We start from the raw sequence: 15,183 nt of genomic DNA, 5'->3' as shown, positions 1-15,183 counted from the left end.
ATTTGTACAGCACCCGTCCCAACATGGCCACCCCAAGGCAGGGAGGCTGCGCCAGTCCGGGAAATCACGGTCTAGGCCTGTGGTTTGGCGAAGCCGTCAAAATGAGACCTGTAAGAGTATGCAGCTAATTAAAATGCCTAATTAAAAACTGACTGATTCGTGTTCTTGTTACATACCAGCCACACAAGACGAACAAGAGAACATTCCTGCAGCTTTTTGGGGGGGAGGGTAACATCTACGTGCCGATTGCATTGCTGGTCACCGCCGAGTGGGAGAAGCGAGGGGGAATTTCTGGTCATACAGAAATGGTCGCATTCGTGGTCTTGCTGAGAGCCAGTGGCTCTTGTTTGTGACTCAGAAGGTCTTATGGGAGGCCTGGGGGCAACCAGGGCACTGAGACGACCGGAAGAACGACCTGAACCATTTACAGACCCGGTTATATGGTCAGCAAGGTCCCAGGTGGTGGCGACAAACATTATGAGTTCCTGGTATTAAGTTCCAGACTTTAATAGTATTAAAATAGAGGCAATGCCAGATCAGGATGAGGGCCCCCCCAGGTGGCGAGCAGGTGTGGGGGTGGGCTCCCTGGAATGCAGAACAGACCTGCGGGGCCAGCCCCCTGGACAGAGGCAAAATTTGCATACAGGCACAAAAATTAAGCACCCAAGACGGTGTGACCCAATCGGAACAAACCCTGCCCTCACCTTGCTTTCGCCACCAATCTCTGCCGGCCTCCCATTGGTTACCATGGCGATTCATAGAGTACGCTCCCAGAAATGGGTACGGCAACAGAGAGGGGGTTAGCCTGTGAGGAGGGGTGAGTTCTCAGTTTCACAACACCCCTGCCATAGCTAAAAATCTCACACAGCCTGCCCCCCAGGCCCCAGGCCTAGGAGAGAAAAAAAAACCCTGCTAAAATACCTCCCGCCCCCCCGAGTGTCAATCTGGTGAACTCCCAGCAGGAAAACAACTGCCCCATATAAACATCATTAAAAATAAGCCTCAGAGAATTTTCCCTGTGGAAAATATGCGCCGTTGTTCAGAGTTGGCACCAGAGAACCCGGTGCCCAAAGATTCTGAGTCATTAGCACCAGGCCGAAGGGGCCAAACAGGCAAACCGGGGCAGAACTCCGGCCAGGAGCCCGTGTGAAATTCTCAGCTGCATCAGAGACTCGCGAGCTTCGAAGAACAAGATTCATCTCGGCCCTGCGAGTCTCTAAATTCCCTGACTGTCTGCCTGCCGGTAATCACTTCTGCCATCGGGAAGCCTTCCTAAAGCTGCCGCAGTCTTTTTTGATTGGTGGGGGAGTCAAGAGATTTTAAATAATCCAGCCAATAGCATGGTGAGCTTTAATAAAACACCGAACAGACTTAGCTGCAGACACCAGGAGGGGGCAAATGTACCCCACTGAATCTGGCAAGCATGACTTTTAGTTCCTTAATTAGATTACGATAATTAGCTTGCAGCTCAAATCAGGCGATGAAAGGCTCACAACAGAGGATAACGAAAAGGAAGACATCCAATCAAAATGTAGCATCTCACAGCGACATCTGCAGGCTGACAGCTTGGACCCGAGGGGGCACTTCTCTCTGACCATCACTAAGTCTAATGCAGCAGGACAGTCTATCTGGTACTCTTGATATCTGGTGACCCTTCAAAGCTGGGTTAGCTAGCACTTTAGCAGGATGCTAACAGCCATCATTAAATTATGTTTTTTTTTTTAGTTTTTTTTTTTTTTTTTTTAATAATAACCTGCTGCCTTTCTAAGAGCCTCACCAATTCTGAAATGGTCTGGGGCAGATTTGCCATCTCTGAGGGGTGACTCAACAAATTCACTTCGGACCCCACATTAGATGTTTCAAAAACTAATTTAATTCCTAGGAAGTAAAGGTAGAAGATCTTAGCTAGCTAGCTGGTTAGCATAACTAGCTACATCAGCATCTCCTAAATAAGACACGTGTTTAATATTTAGTGTAGTAACTACAGGGGGTCCCCAAACCTCCAGGACCCCATGCAAACACGTGATTTGAGGAGTAAACAGCACTGCAGGATATGGAATATGGTGTAGCATGCCATTTCATGCTAATGCATTTAAACCAGAAGCTCAGCTTCGAGTGACTACGGCCCCAGGTTCGACTGGACTTCAACAGACTCTGAAATTCCATTCATTTCCCCCACAAATGGGGATCTTCAGCTTGTTATTGTTATCTTCCCCACATTCCCCTGGCTTTCATCTCATCCACCTTCTGAGCTCTGGGTAAGCACACGGGGTGTCACTGTCTGTCCTCCATTGCCCTTCGGGGGGTGGGGGCAGCTGAGACCCCACCAAGGATCAAAAGGACCCCGCAGTGGCCACTGAAAACCGCTCCGAACATCTGCTGACTGGTGGGGACGGGGACACAGGCATCAGACGTGACCCGGTTCTCTCATGACGTTCAACTAGAGAGCAGCAGCCAGCTGAAAACGTGGCCATCAGTGAAACCTCGGCCACTGGAGGCATGAGTCGGGCCTTCTGGACTGAAAATCACAGATGGGTACTATCGCTTCAAAGCTGCCATCTTTAAGACTCTTGAAACATCACAAACAATACGTGTGCGCAGCCTGTTTAGTCAGCTGCAAATCTGTCTTACATTACATGTTGTTTTTTAGCAGAAACATTTATCCAGTGACATACATTACTGAGAAAGCAGCAGTCAGTCCCTGGAGAAATTCAGGGTTAAGGGCCTTGCTCAAAGGCCCATCCATGACATCACTCTGCCAACCCTGGGACTCGAAATTATGACTGTCTGATCACAGCGAGCCTAACTCACTGAGCCACCCACCTCCCCTGAGAATGGTGTGGCACAGTGGCTCGGTGGGTAACCCTAATCCTCCAGGGTTTGGGGTTCATATCCTGGCTGCCCTTGGTGTGTGTATACTTTGCATTTTGTTCCCATGTCACGTGGGTTTCCACCTGCAGTCCAAACACTTACTGTAACCCTTGTGCGCTGTACTATCTGCAAAAGGCTACAGCACCCCCCTCCCCCAATATACACCATTACCCTAATCAGAATAAACGGATAGGAAGGCGGGTGCAATGCTGAGAATAGAAATCACTGGAAAACAAGTAAATAGCAACTTCTACACTGACTGACTGGATATGTGTTGCACAAATAAACATTACCACAGTATAAACATTCATGCTGAAATAGATTATTTTAAAAAAAGAGTCTCACGCAACATAAATAAGTCTGGAAGTCATTAAGCCTGGAATCCACCACTGATGGGTAACAGCTTAGTGCCCCTGTTTGTCCTGACGTAAATGACGAGTATATACGGGAGGCAGACGGCGGTAAGGGATGCCAGCCTCCCCCTCCCACCGCGCCGCGGAGCGCCGCTGTACGGCGCATGCGTGCAAACACCCTGGACGCACGTCTAGGTATTAAAAATGAACAGTAACTCCCACAAATTGGTACTTCACTGAAATCATGGCGATGTGAAATAAAAAATAAAGCGCTCTTTAATTAGTGCACACCGCTTTCTGAACAGTCCACCACAAGGAGAACACACGACTACAGTTTACCGTTTCATTTATGTTTGAATTTTAAACTTTGACGAAACAAGCTTACTGCGATTTTTTGTGTCATATTTGCAGCTCTTGAGGACAACGTGGAGCGAGATAGTTTGTTTTCATCCATTCGCATGTCGCGCGCAACACCGCCACGGAGACGGGGGTAATCGTTTTTCAGAAACTGTCGATTATCAACTTAAAGATTTTAAAAAACAAAACTTATTCAGCACCGAAATTTTGCCAGCATTACTGCGCCGTCAGCAAGTCATTAAGCAAACTGTGATTCGGCTTTCGGTGTAGGAGTAGAAATAAATCAGTGAATAATCCCATAAACCTTATGAACAATACACATACTCATAGCTGTCTGATCACCAGGCACCTCCAAAACTACAGCGTCAAAAAATACCGGTAAATCGTCAACCCTTGGTGGGTCGAGTCAACAGAGCAGAATTCACTTTTAGAACAGCAAAACATAAAATGCAAAAATCGGCGGCACAAAACAAGCCGTTAAAGTCAACAGGTGATGGTGGACGGGATAAGAGGAATCCCTCCATCGGTTACATCCACAAGACACTACAGCGCATCTATGATTTAACCTGCACTAAAACCTCAGCTACACGGCAATTCAAGAAAGAATGACAACCCAGAATAATACAAGACAAAAGTATTAAATAATATTTGCAGGTTGACACGTGCACACATCATTTACATCATAAACTATTTCCAGTATGCCACATATATGATATAAGGAATATATAGAAAGGCTGTACGAGGCATGCAAAAGTGATTCTAAACTTAGTTAGCAAGTAGATTTAGAATACTCAGGAAGCTTAAATACGTAACCCTAGCCGCAGCTCAGCGGTCAATGGTGTCATACCACACATTATCTGTCACGGTAAGGCGTTAATACAGTAAATGATGCCAGTCCACGCCGGAGATGGGCAGCTTTTTCGGGCAGAATTCCGGCTCCGGGTCGCTCGTTTTAAAGCGAGCTAAAGATCACCAGTTTGAAGGCATGCTATTGCCCACCGGCTACTGATCGGAGCAAGCAAAAAGAGGGTCTCACCTTCATCTTCCAGTTCAAGCTTTTCCAGCATGCCTTCAGCCGATCCGTGGACCTGTGGGCGAAAGGTAGTACGACGGAGTCAGACACAGACTTTCTGCGGTTTCGATTGCCCACCACCGCCGCTGCGCCCACCCGGCGTTCTTGCTCCACACCACGGTGGTCAGCGCCGTCTGGAACTGGCAACCCTGGAGCAGCCTGGCGGAGCGAGAATACGAGCACAGGAGCAACGGGATGCAGCTGAGCAGCCGCTTCCGTCAGAGTGAAATAACGTAACACTAAGTAGGTTAGCACAAAGTAATAATCCAGGAGCCGTTGAGCTCTATATGGCGTGGAAACTTGCTCTGCGGACGGGCGACTTCACAGCCCACACCCCCTTGTAGTACAATACCAAAGCCGAGGTAGAACCTTCAACCTGCACCGCTTCTGGATCAAAATTGGTCAGCTTATGTCAATTTAATCATTCTTGGTGGTTTTAGATGCATAGAGTGCAAATTCTCTTTCAGCTTCTCTGCTCTTTTAACCATTAATTATTAACCGGAGCAACCCGCTCAGGACTCCCCTATCCCCCCGATTCAGGTGTAAGTGGAACATTCCGGTTTGCTGCAGCCGTAGTGAACAATGCCGAAGTTTGACTGAAATGCTCAGCATTGCAAGGTGTTCCGGGCAATTCGGTTTCCCTATGTCAGGAAATAATGTTTCCCCTAATATTAAAGCAAAGAGGTATGTGAAATGTCTGAAAATCAGTCAGGTACATTATTACATGTGAATACTGTATTGCTATTAGTACCGAGGCCCAGAGTTGCTGTATACCTGTTTTAACAGGAGGGAACCAAATATCCTGGATGTCAGGAAATAGTTTCTCCTAATATTTAGGCAAATATGTATGTGATGTCTGAAAATCACTCAGGTATATTATTACATGTGAATACAGTAGATCGTCACGCACAAGTCTTATAAGCAATACTATACCGTTTTCATTAAGAAATATCTCTATCCAGCAATTAAATACTTTCATGTATTATCTGTAAAAACAAAAAACATCGAAAAGGCACGTGATGTTTTAAAATATATGACTTGTTTACCTCAAGAGCTTCGTAAAAAGACATTAAAACAACAGCGAAATCGTGTACAAATCAGCGCGCGACAGGGGAAACATAGGGAAACCGAATTGCCCGGAACACCTGTTCAACGGGATATGTGCTTATCTAGACCACTTCGCTTTTCCCATTTTAAATACACAAGTGATCCGTGCCCGTCCCCCCAAAAACAGCATCTTTATGCGATTGTTACCCTGACTTACAACTACTCTACACTATGCCTAGCGCCCCCTATCGGCAAATCTTCACTTAACCATATTAGGAAATGCCCCGTATCTCCGTGTTGCCTAGCTGCGTGAATCTCTGAACCACCACCCCCTACGCCGATTATCATCTCTGAAATTACATTATGTTCCCCCTTCGTTTGGGTGCGAGAAGTCAGCTGGGGAACGTGCATACAGCGTTAACGTGCGCCGAGTTTTAAAATGATATAACGCAGCGAGCGCACCCGCAGCTCCGAGATGCCGTGCAAAGGGTGCCGTGATCAGTGCAGTTACCAGGCTGGGACACCATTCCTGCCCATCTCAGAATAGCAGGCTTGGTGCTACGCCCCACTCATTCCATTTGAACGGTTAATAAAAGAAATTGGATTAATGCAGCAATGTGCCACAGCGGAAAAATACACGGGGCAAAACTTAGCACTGAAACACTAACCACTAACCGCACGAGTTGCCAATCATCCCCGGTAAAAGGTTTTATTCTGAGGCACTTATTTTTTCATTTCAGTGACTGAGCAGATAATTGTAAAATGTGCAAAGCAACGTGCCAGTACGACCAAGGTGAGGAGATGCAAATTGAGATGATCGTGGTGACGAGATTTAGACGGTGGAGCCGCAGGTAAGGTGAGATGTGAGGTGATGTGTAATTCCTGTAAGATTTATGGCAACTTGTGAACAATATAAGATCCATAAACCAGATCAGAGTGGATCAAAACGGTAGCAAAGAGTCTGCCCATTTAACACCATCAGAAAAGCTAATTGTTTTGCAGCAATACGTACATTGGTCGTGATTGTTTCATTTGGGGGCGCTGTATTTATTTATTTATTGTTTCCTGTGATCTGAGGTGTACCACCAGATACACGAGCAGGATGATTGGTTAGCACTGGTTTTTGGACTTTAAGTACTCTCAGACTCGAACAGGATGAGTAATTAGGTGTGGCGGGCAAGCAAATGACTCCCCAGAGCGCAGCCGTCCTCCTGCCGGTTGTTAGGGAGACGCCCCTACAGACTACGGCGAGACTTTCCCGGCTTGGGTTTCGTGGGCGTCACTATCACATGCCTTCAGAAGATGTTTCATGCTCGTGCACAATGTTTTCACGTGTTGACTGGACGTCTTCTGGTACGTTAAACCCAGATGAGCGCTATGTTTTTGTTTTTTTTTGTCAGGGAAGAGCAACATTGAAGATAAAATCAACACAGCAAAAAGACTCAAAACTAAAAGAAACGTCTGATTAACAGGATCTCCAGATTAGTACATTAAACTTGGATTAAAACATCTTCATGGTATAATAATGAAGTCCTTTGACGTGTACTGTTATGCACTTGTGCCAGATTTTGACTGGCCCATAACCTGTCACAGCCTGACTAGCATTACACACAACATAACAATCACAGTATTTTTTGTTCTTTTTTATTTTATGTATGAACCAGAATCTCCAGTGGCAAAGTGTACAGAGCTTTGGAATAAATCCAGTTAAAGATTTTAATTTGGGGGGGAGGCAATCTGGTCAAAAACTTTGAGAAACCGAAAATCTCGGAAAAGCAAATTCACATGGACAGTTTGTGCATGTACTTCAAAATTTCCAATTTTCACATCACTCCAGTGGTACTTGTACCCTGTTTTTTTACACTTACATTATACTTTTATCCAAAGCAATATACATTTTTTTTAAGAAAGCAGGGTGAGTCAGTCCTTAAAGCAATTGGTGGTTAAGGGCATTGCTGAAGGGTCCAATTGGTGAGAATTACTCTGGCGATCCAGGGATTTAAACCATCAACATTCTGATCACAGGCATAGTGCCTTGACCCACTGAGTCCATGAGGTCATCAAACTGAGACTCAAACCCAGCCCATAGTCTCTAATTCCATGAATCACTGGCTGCGTTATTCCGAGTTTTCCTGGGCCTGATCCCAGTGATGCACCAGCTTCACATATATGGATGTAGCACCAGGTTCTGGGTGTCACCCACGGTTGCATTCGCCCCCACGCTTTCCCTTTGATTGGACCAGAACAGACCTGCCTAATAGACTGTGTCTCCCCTTGAAACGGCAGGGAGGATAGACTCAATAATGGCTCCACGCCAGAGCTGTGTGGCTGCCGGTTCGCCCCCTGGCCAGGCCGTGTACAAGGGCCGGCGTTTCTTGACTGGTCTCTTAGCAACGCCGTTGTCCCCAGCTGTCCGTCAATTGGCCGCAGACTGCCTGTACTAAACTGGAGGGCTGTCAGCCATTTTCAGGAGTGAAAGCAGTTTCTGGATATTAGAAAGAACCTCTTATGGATTCGGATCCCATCTCCATCTACCGGCAACGCCAGAAGGGCTAAGGTTTGCAAAACGCTCATACTGCCGTCCCTGGCCACAGGTACCACACTCTGTTCAAAGCCACTTAACATTGATTCCCCTTCCAAAGTCATACACACACACACACTGGATACTTGCCTGACTGCTTTTAATAGCACAGCCTGAACACGTGGTACTGTCACTGACTGTGCCGCCCAATTCAGCCACCAGGGGGTGCATGCCTGATAAAGTGGCACTGTGTATTTTTTCTGATTTATTACGCCTGCTGAATAAGTCAGAACTTATTAGCAGGTTTTCCGTTTCTTTTCTCTCACCGACTGCTTAATGAATATATTCACTGTTGATTAGATGCTCCTGCCAGTTTGACTTTCTATAATGCACCATGAATACATGGATTCACATGCATTCCTACAGGAAAAGTTATCAAAGATATATTTTTTTTTTAAGTAAAACATATTGATATTACAACATACCCATGTACAGTGCCTTGGGGTGACTCTTGTGAAAGGCACAATATAAAAATAAACTGAATTTGATTTGAAAATTGATTTAAAAAAACACCAAGTAGTGATGTCAGTTGTGGGAAGGAGGCCCAGAGAATGTGTTAAATCAGCTGCATTTCCATCAGGTAGGTTAGCCAGCAGGGCCTGCTCCACCCTATTCACTCTATAGTGACACCCAGAGGGCCTGGGGTGGACTTAAGATAACTGCACCCTGCTCCGATTGTGATGTCACTAAGTGAAGTCTGAAGCCTGCTGGCTTGCAGAAACATGGGCAAACATTTCTCCACTCCATGCTCCACATTATCCCCCTCCCTTGCCCATAGCTTTTGGTACAAACCCATGGCTTTTCTAGCCATTATCGTGCTATACTCAGCCTTCTAGATGCAGGGCAGAGTCCCCCTGAAGATGTGGCCCAGAGCAGTTCTGGGTGTTGCTAGGTTACCTCAGCCCTCAGATAAACGTGCCTGCTGAGCAACTGTAACGAAAACTAATTACAGTTATCTGTTTATACAGATGGATGTTTTCACTGGAGTGATTCAGGGTGAGCACCTGGCTAAAGACCCCCACTCCCACCCCAACAGGAAAGAGCTGTGTTCTGTGTTTTAAAAACAGATCCTTAACTACAGTGACACCTAGTGGCTGAGGTCATATTGCTCCAAACCAGTCAAACACTCATATAGCTGGTGATTATATAACACACACCCACAAGCAGAGATGCAGGTACTTACGAGTCGCGAGGTAGTGACGGGTGCTGAGTCTGGTGTCGGGGGTTTGGCGGACAGCAGTGTGAAGCGTTGGCCTGTATCCGGGGGCGACGAGAAGGAGCGCATCCGGGCCTCCCGCTGCTCTGGCTCATTCTGGTAAGCCTCCAGGGGGAAGGGGGGCTGTTTGTTTGCTTGGGTGGGTGTCGTAGGGGGGGAAGAGAGCCCAGAAGCTGTTTGGGGGGGAAACAGGAGGCATCAGAACACATTCAGTAGCTTGAAACTGAAACAGCATTCCGTACTGTCCCTAGACAGATAGTGGGGGTTGGGGCGGGGGACATATACCCAATTGTGTTAAACTGTCCTCCATCACAATGACATTGATTTGTACCCCCCGGGAAATTATTCTGCCGAGGGCTGTAATAATTCCCTCCTTCCGATAAACACGCTTCGGAATGAAGACGACGTTATTGCCTTTACTACATTCCTGACGCATTCCAGCGCCTTAAAGCCACAAGCTCTGACAGCAATGGCCTTTAGTCGAATCCATTTGCCGAGGCCGATTTGCTCATTTGCATGGGTGTAATGAAAGCAGACTGCTGCGGACAATGAGGCCAGCTGGAGGAGCCCTTACTGTCTGATACGGCAGCCCCTTTGTGCAGGAAATGCGACTCGATCAGGGCTCCTGTCAGGCCCTTGTTTTAGGGCGTCAACACACAAAGGTGTCGCAGCACTCGAAGAATTCTAAACATTATTAAAATAATTGACTTCATCTGGATTTGTTTTCAGTAGCATGGAGCACTGTAAAGATAATTTAAAAAGATCTGTTTAACACTACAGCTATCCCCAATGCACAGAATCCCCACGCCTAAACTTAACTGATCCGACACTGTATTTTTTAATTTGAAAAGTCAGTCCTGATTGGATGGAGGAACGACTGCCTACTGACATTACTTGACGTTACTTGACACTGTAATTAAATGGAGAGAAGAAATGCCAGCTAATTCATTCCCTCCCCCAATCGGAAAATGATTGGCTGGACTGCAGATAAAATGGAATTGAACGCTGGACCAAAGAGCCCTGTCATGGGGTTTCCACTTTGACCACTAAGAGTGCATGGGGTAAAACATTGCCTGATTTTGCCTGCGGGGGGCGCTGTGTACATTGCTGAAATATTCTTCCCAAAACGTACAGGAAATCCAGGGTTTGTTTTGATTATTATTATTTTGTTTTCTCTCAGATGACATCTGCACTTAACTCACCACACGGGTATATTTACGCACTACTGCGCTAAAGAATCATCTTCTTTCTGATGTCATGACCACTCAATAATTCCATGTTGTGAAATGGACATGAACAGAGAGGAGGATACTGTGACCACAGTGTTCCAGCAGACTATAACCTTTTGAGAGGGAAAAAACAGCCACAGCACATTACCAGCCCACTCCTCCCGGCGTCCGGCTTTCAGGCTGGACTCTAAAAAAGGCCACACCCTCTCGTCAGGTGACCTAAGGTACGGAGAGCACTGGCAGTAAACCCTTGCCTGGGGCACTACATGGGCTTTGACTGATATAGCTCTTTGGTCTTGCTGACTACAGCCTGAAGAAGCAAATCATTCTCACTATTTTAACACGAGTTTATGTTACAAAAGTAAAAACAGCCTTTAAAGCCCCATTGCCTTGGAAATTGCAAGGCACTGAATTAATCCTGTCTTCAATGATGAGAAGTAGGAATTCTTTTAGAGAGACATCAGGGGAAAAGATCTCCAGGGCAGGACCTCAGTCCCTGAATGATGTCATCGGACACAAAGCCTGGTTGTGACAAATGACCGTCTGTGAAAAAGAGGCCCGATTCTCCTCGGTCCTGAAGCCGGCGAAGTTCATTAACGTCAGGGGTCTGGGGGCCGGTTGTTTGCAGGACAGCAGCTGAATTTTAAGCAGTACAATTGCCACACACAGGAATGGGCGGGCACACATGCTCAGTGCTAGGCACCCGCACATTGTTACCATGGCAGCAGGCATCCCTCTTATCAGTGGCCTGAGTTCTGAAGTGTTCAGAAGTCAGGGAACAGATGCTTTTATCTAAACTTGGGTCAGAAGTCACTAGAGCAATTGGGGGTTAACGGCCTTGCTCAAGAGCTCAAAGGCAAAGTCACTGCTGACACTGGGATTTGAACTTGTGACCTTCCAATCACAGGTATTGTGTCCTAACTCACTGAGCCACACAATGCCCCCCTACCCACTCTAGACCCATCCACTCAGAGTCACTGACTATCACCTATTCTGGGTCCTGGGGCTCTGGAGCCTATGGGCGCAAGGCAGGGAACAACCCAGGACGGGGCACCAAGCCATGGTAGGACACACTCACACGCCGTTCACTCGGACATCCACACTACAATTAACCTCAGCACGTTTTTAGACTGTGGGGGGAAACCAGAGTACCTGGACGATACCCAACGAGGACACGGAGAGAACATGCAAACTCCACAAACTCCAAATTAAGGTGCCAGTGTCAAAACAGCAAAGCAATCGCCTTCAGAGGAGACACTTCAAGACGCAAGACCCGTCAGACATCTGATATCCGACTGGGCTGGCAGGGGCTGCCAATTCCTACCAAATGCAGAATAATTATTTACCAGGGTAAATAAGATTCTGGATTCTTCAGTAAGCCTGTAAAGTTTCAGTTGAATAAAGAGGCAACATTTAGCATTCAATTCAATTTTGAGTGATATAAAGGTCAATTAACTACTCATCAGAATCCTCACTGGTATTGTGAATTATAAATCATAATAAGCGGATTTGAAATCGTCACCTCTAACCTATTCCTGGCAAAACCTTGACCAACTACTCAAGCAAACTAGCAGTGAGGTCATGTGGTTCCTTCATACTGGTCTTAGATTCAGAACATTCCTTCTCAACAGGAAGCCTGGCCTGACCAAGGATAGTTTTTGAATCTACATATTCCTGACTGCAGTTTTCCCAAGGTTCCTTGCGGCATTACTGGGTGTAAAGCCTGCGCACAGAGGGTGAGTGAAACCACAGACACGAGGAGAGAATCTGTAGACGAATGCCATTTTGAGTGCAGGGGAGAAGGGGAAGCAGGTGAGGGGTCAAAGGTCAGAGAGCACCACTAGATATTATGGTAACATAGCTGCTGACATGCAGAAAACGATCTTTAAAGTTTCAACAGCAAGCAGCGGGGTTAGCGACAAGGACCGATACCATAAAGGTTACCAGGTCAAGATGTAAGGGGGGGGGGGGGGGGGGGTGGGGCTCAGATTCTTTACCAAGCGAAAGGGTAAAATTGCCAAGGCTGCCTCAGATAAGAGAGATAAATAAACACAAGCTACAGTAAACATGTATTTGGGAACAGACAAGGCTATGCTAACCGCAGACGATGTCCCAGGGAACTGTGGGAAGCCTCTCTTATTAGCTGCTTTGCCGTGACCACGGCGACACATGCGAGTTGGGCCGGCATCCTGCCCAGAAACCCCGGGAAGGTGATGGGATTGCGATGGGAAGATCAGCTGCGGCGGCGCATGAAAAACAGCTTCCAGCCCTCTTCTGAGAAATCACACTAAATACTCATTATAAATAAAAGATGTTTACTATGATTTTACTACAAACAAGTTTACTACTTTATTTCAAGGTGCTTGTTAAAAGGCAAAGTAACTTGAGTGCTTATTTAGAAACATTAAACCGATATAAAACCCTTGATACAAAGAAACTAAATATTTATCATCCATCCATCCGACCCTGTGCTCAGACCCTAAAGCTTTGCTCTCACTTGCGTATTTCATAAAGAGGAAAGCAAGATGGGATATGCAAAAAGAAGCATTGCAATATAGCTGCAATCATACAAACGGCAAATAAAATTTCATTTCATTCTCATTTCATTTCTCATTCCGTCCCTCCGTCCATCCAGTTACAAATAAACTGTAAACTGTTTATAGTGTTTGCATTCTGTACTGTCCCAAGACAGATAGTGGGGGTTGGGGGGGGGGGACATATATAGACAAGAACCCATTTAAATGACGTGACCAAAGGCGCAAATGATGTTTACGACAAGCAGAATTATAATTGTGCAGGGTGTAATGGCAAAGGGGGCGGAGTTAGAGACAGGGACAGGAAGACGAGCAAAGTCACGGTGACAGGGTGTGTACACCGTCGACTGCAGGTATATAACAGGGACGTGGGGGGGCGGGGGCTGCGGCGGACATAGGGAAGGGTCAATGAGGATCCGGGGGGGCTGGTGATGAGAGAAAATGATTATGGGGCAGAAACTATGACTGTGCTGCCTGTGGGGTGACACACTGTTCTGCAACATGACAGACTGGTTTCAGAAAAGCCAGCGAGTCTGTAAAATACCACAGGCGTGAGATAAATGCTTTTATGGATAAAAATTGCTCCCCAGGAGAGTGGATAACACATCATGCTGAGTCTGGAGGGGGGGGGATGTCACACAGAAGCACAGATCAAATGAAAGGGTTTGTGTTTTTGTGGTACGGCGTTGACACTCCAGTGTCACCACGAGTCTATGACAGAGGAACCCAAGGGTCTAGACACATCAATAATGCCACCGAGGAAGAAGCCAAGGCTTGTAGAGCAAAGGTGCATCTAATCAGAGAGTTCCACCTGTCACACTGCGTACCATGAAGCCTGGAAGACCCGTCACCAGTGGCGTGGAAATGACTGCCAGCTTAGTGCAGCTCAGCCTCCTTCAGCACCCTGAGCTCCATCTGGACGTTCATTTTCACACAGTGAGGTATTCACAATGGTACCGCTTACTTCATAGCAGTAATTACTTCGCCGCCTAATTCTTGTTTGTACACAGAGTGCAAACGATCATTTGACAAGAAAGGTGGGCATGATTAGGAGCAGCATCGTGGAACGTGGTACGGCAAACTCCACCAGGCCATCATCAAATTAACCCTCCACATTTTCAAGGACTCGCAGAGTATATTTCTGGACAAGCTGCAGATTTATGGACTCGCAAATGCACCCAACCTTCAGCACAGTGAATAAAAGACCCGTTTGAGCGCATGCACTTGCTTCCAGGCTTCAAAAAGTGTGAAACAGTGCCACCTGCAGTTAGTTGGTAGATGACCACAATTGATGGATCTGGGACTACAGTTCCCAGAAGCCAATGTGGCACTGACTGGGAGTTGCTAATATACACCTCTTTGCACCTTAATTTCTTCCTGGGGATCAATCACTCAAATAAATAAATATATATATCTATCTATCCATCAATCCTTTGATGAATGCTTTCAGATCATGACCTCCCTGTTTAATTTCTTAATGAACTTTATGACCTTTCTTGGCAACTCAGATGACATGGCAGGAGTGCAATGTGAGCTCACACCGGGAACAAAACCTGAGGGTGTGCTGGGAGTGAGTGCTATATTGGGAGTGACAGAGTGTGTTACTGCTGTGTGTCCTGCAGGGAAATTCCCCAGAAGCCAGAGTTCAGGTAACAGCGTCAAGGTCGGGTATCAGGAACAGTGCCACGCGGACCGACTCGCACAGCACCACACACATCTATCGGCTGAACTGTCAGATTATTTTTCAATGACACTTGTGAATATTACACTGGGGTGACACAGGGGGCACCACTGGGTCACACTCCTCACACTCCCAGGTTTCAGAGCTCATCCAGGTATCCCAGTCTCCTCCCCTACTCCCAAGACACATGGTTCTGTTGAACTCTCAGCCTTTGAGCCATGATGGACTGCTTCCCCATTCTA

At 46.6% G+C, this 15,183-nt stretch overlaps 1 protein-coding gene and 1 long non-coding RNA gene across 13 annotated transcripts in view; one reads left to right on the top strand and one right to left on the bottom strand.

Annotated features, from left to right (window-relative positions):
- The window catches only part of LOC111851656 (5'-AMP-activated protein kinase subunit gamma-2-like), a 68,707-nt gene that overhangs the window by 10,322 nt on the left and 43,202 nt on the right, over positions 1-15,183 (bottom strand). For all 9 annotated transcript variants that reach the window (XR_011992123.1, XR_011992124.1, XR_002840066.2 and 6 more), the window contains 2 exons: positions 9,465-9,670; positions 4,618-4,669 (listed from right to left, as the gene is read on the bottom strand). Coding sequence is in view for 6 of the 9 variants with exons in the window: in XM_072713279.1 (XP_072569380.1) it covers positions 4,618-4,669; positions 9,465-9,670 (258 nt within the window). In the remaining 3 variants the exon portion in view is untranslated. The remainder of the gene's footprint in view (positions 1-4,617; positions 4,670-9,464; positions 9,671-15,183) is intronic.
- On the top strand, positions 3,641-7,328 carry LOC111851658 (uncharacterized). 4 transcript variants are annotated; one of them, XR_011992129.1, is made up of 3 exons: positions 3,641-5,337; positions 6,441-6,556; positions 7,101-7,328. It is a non-coding gene; the product is annotated as an uncharacterized lncRNA (long non-coding RNA). The 4 variants fall into 4 exon arrangements; XR_011992128.1 differs by having other exon boundaries at positions 3,641-5,054; positions 6,441-6,551; positions 7,101-7,186; XR_002840069.2 differs by having other exon boundaries at positions 3,641-5,195; positions 6,441-6,551; positions 7,101-7,186.

This window comes from Paramormyrops kingsleyae, chromosome 1 (genome assembly GCF_048594095.1).
Source record: "Paramormyrops kingsleyae isolate MSU_618 chromosome 1, PKINGS_0.4, whole genome shotgun sequence".
In the NCBI taxonomy this organism is placed as follows: domain Eukaryota; kingdom Metazoa; phylum Chordata; class Actinopteri; order Osteoglossiformes; family Mormyridae; genus Paramormyrops; species Paramormyrops kingsleyae.
This window is presented reverse-complemented; position numbering and strand designations above follow the sequence as displayed.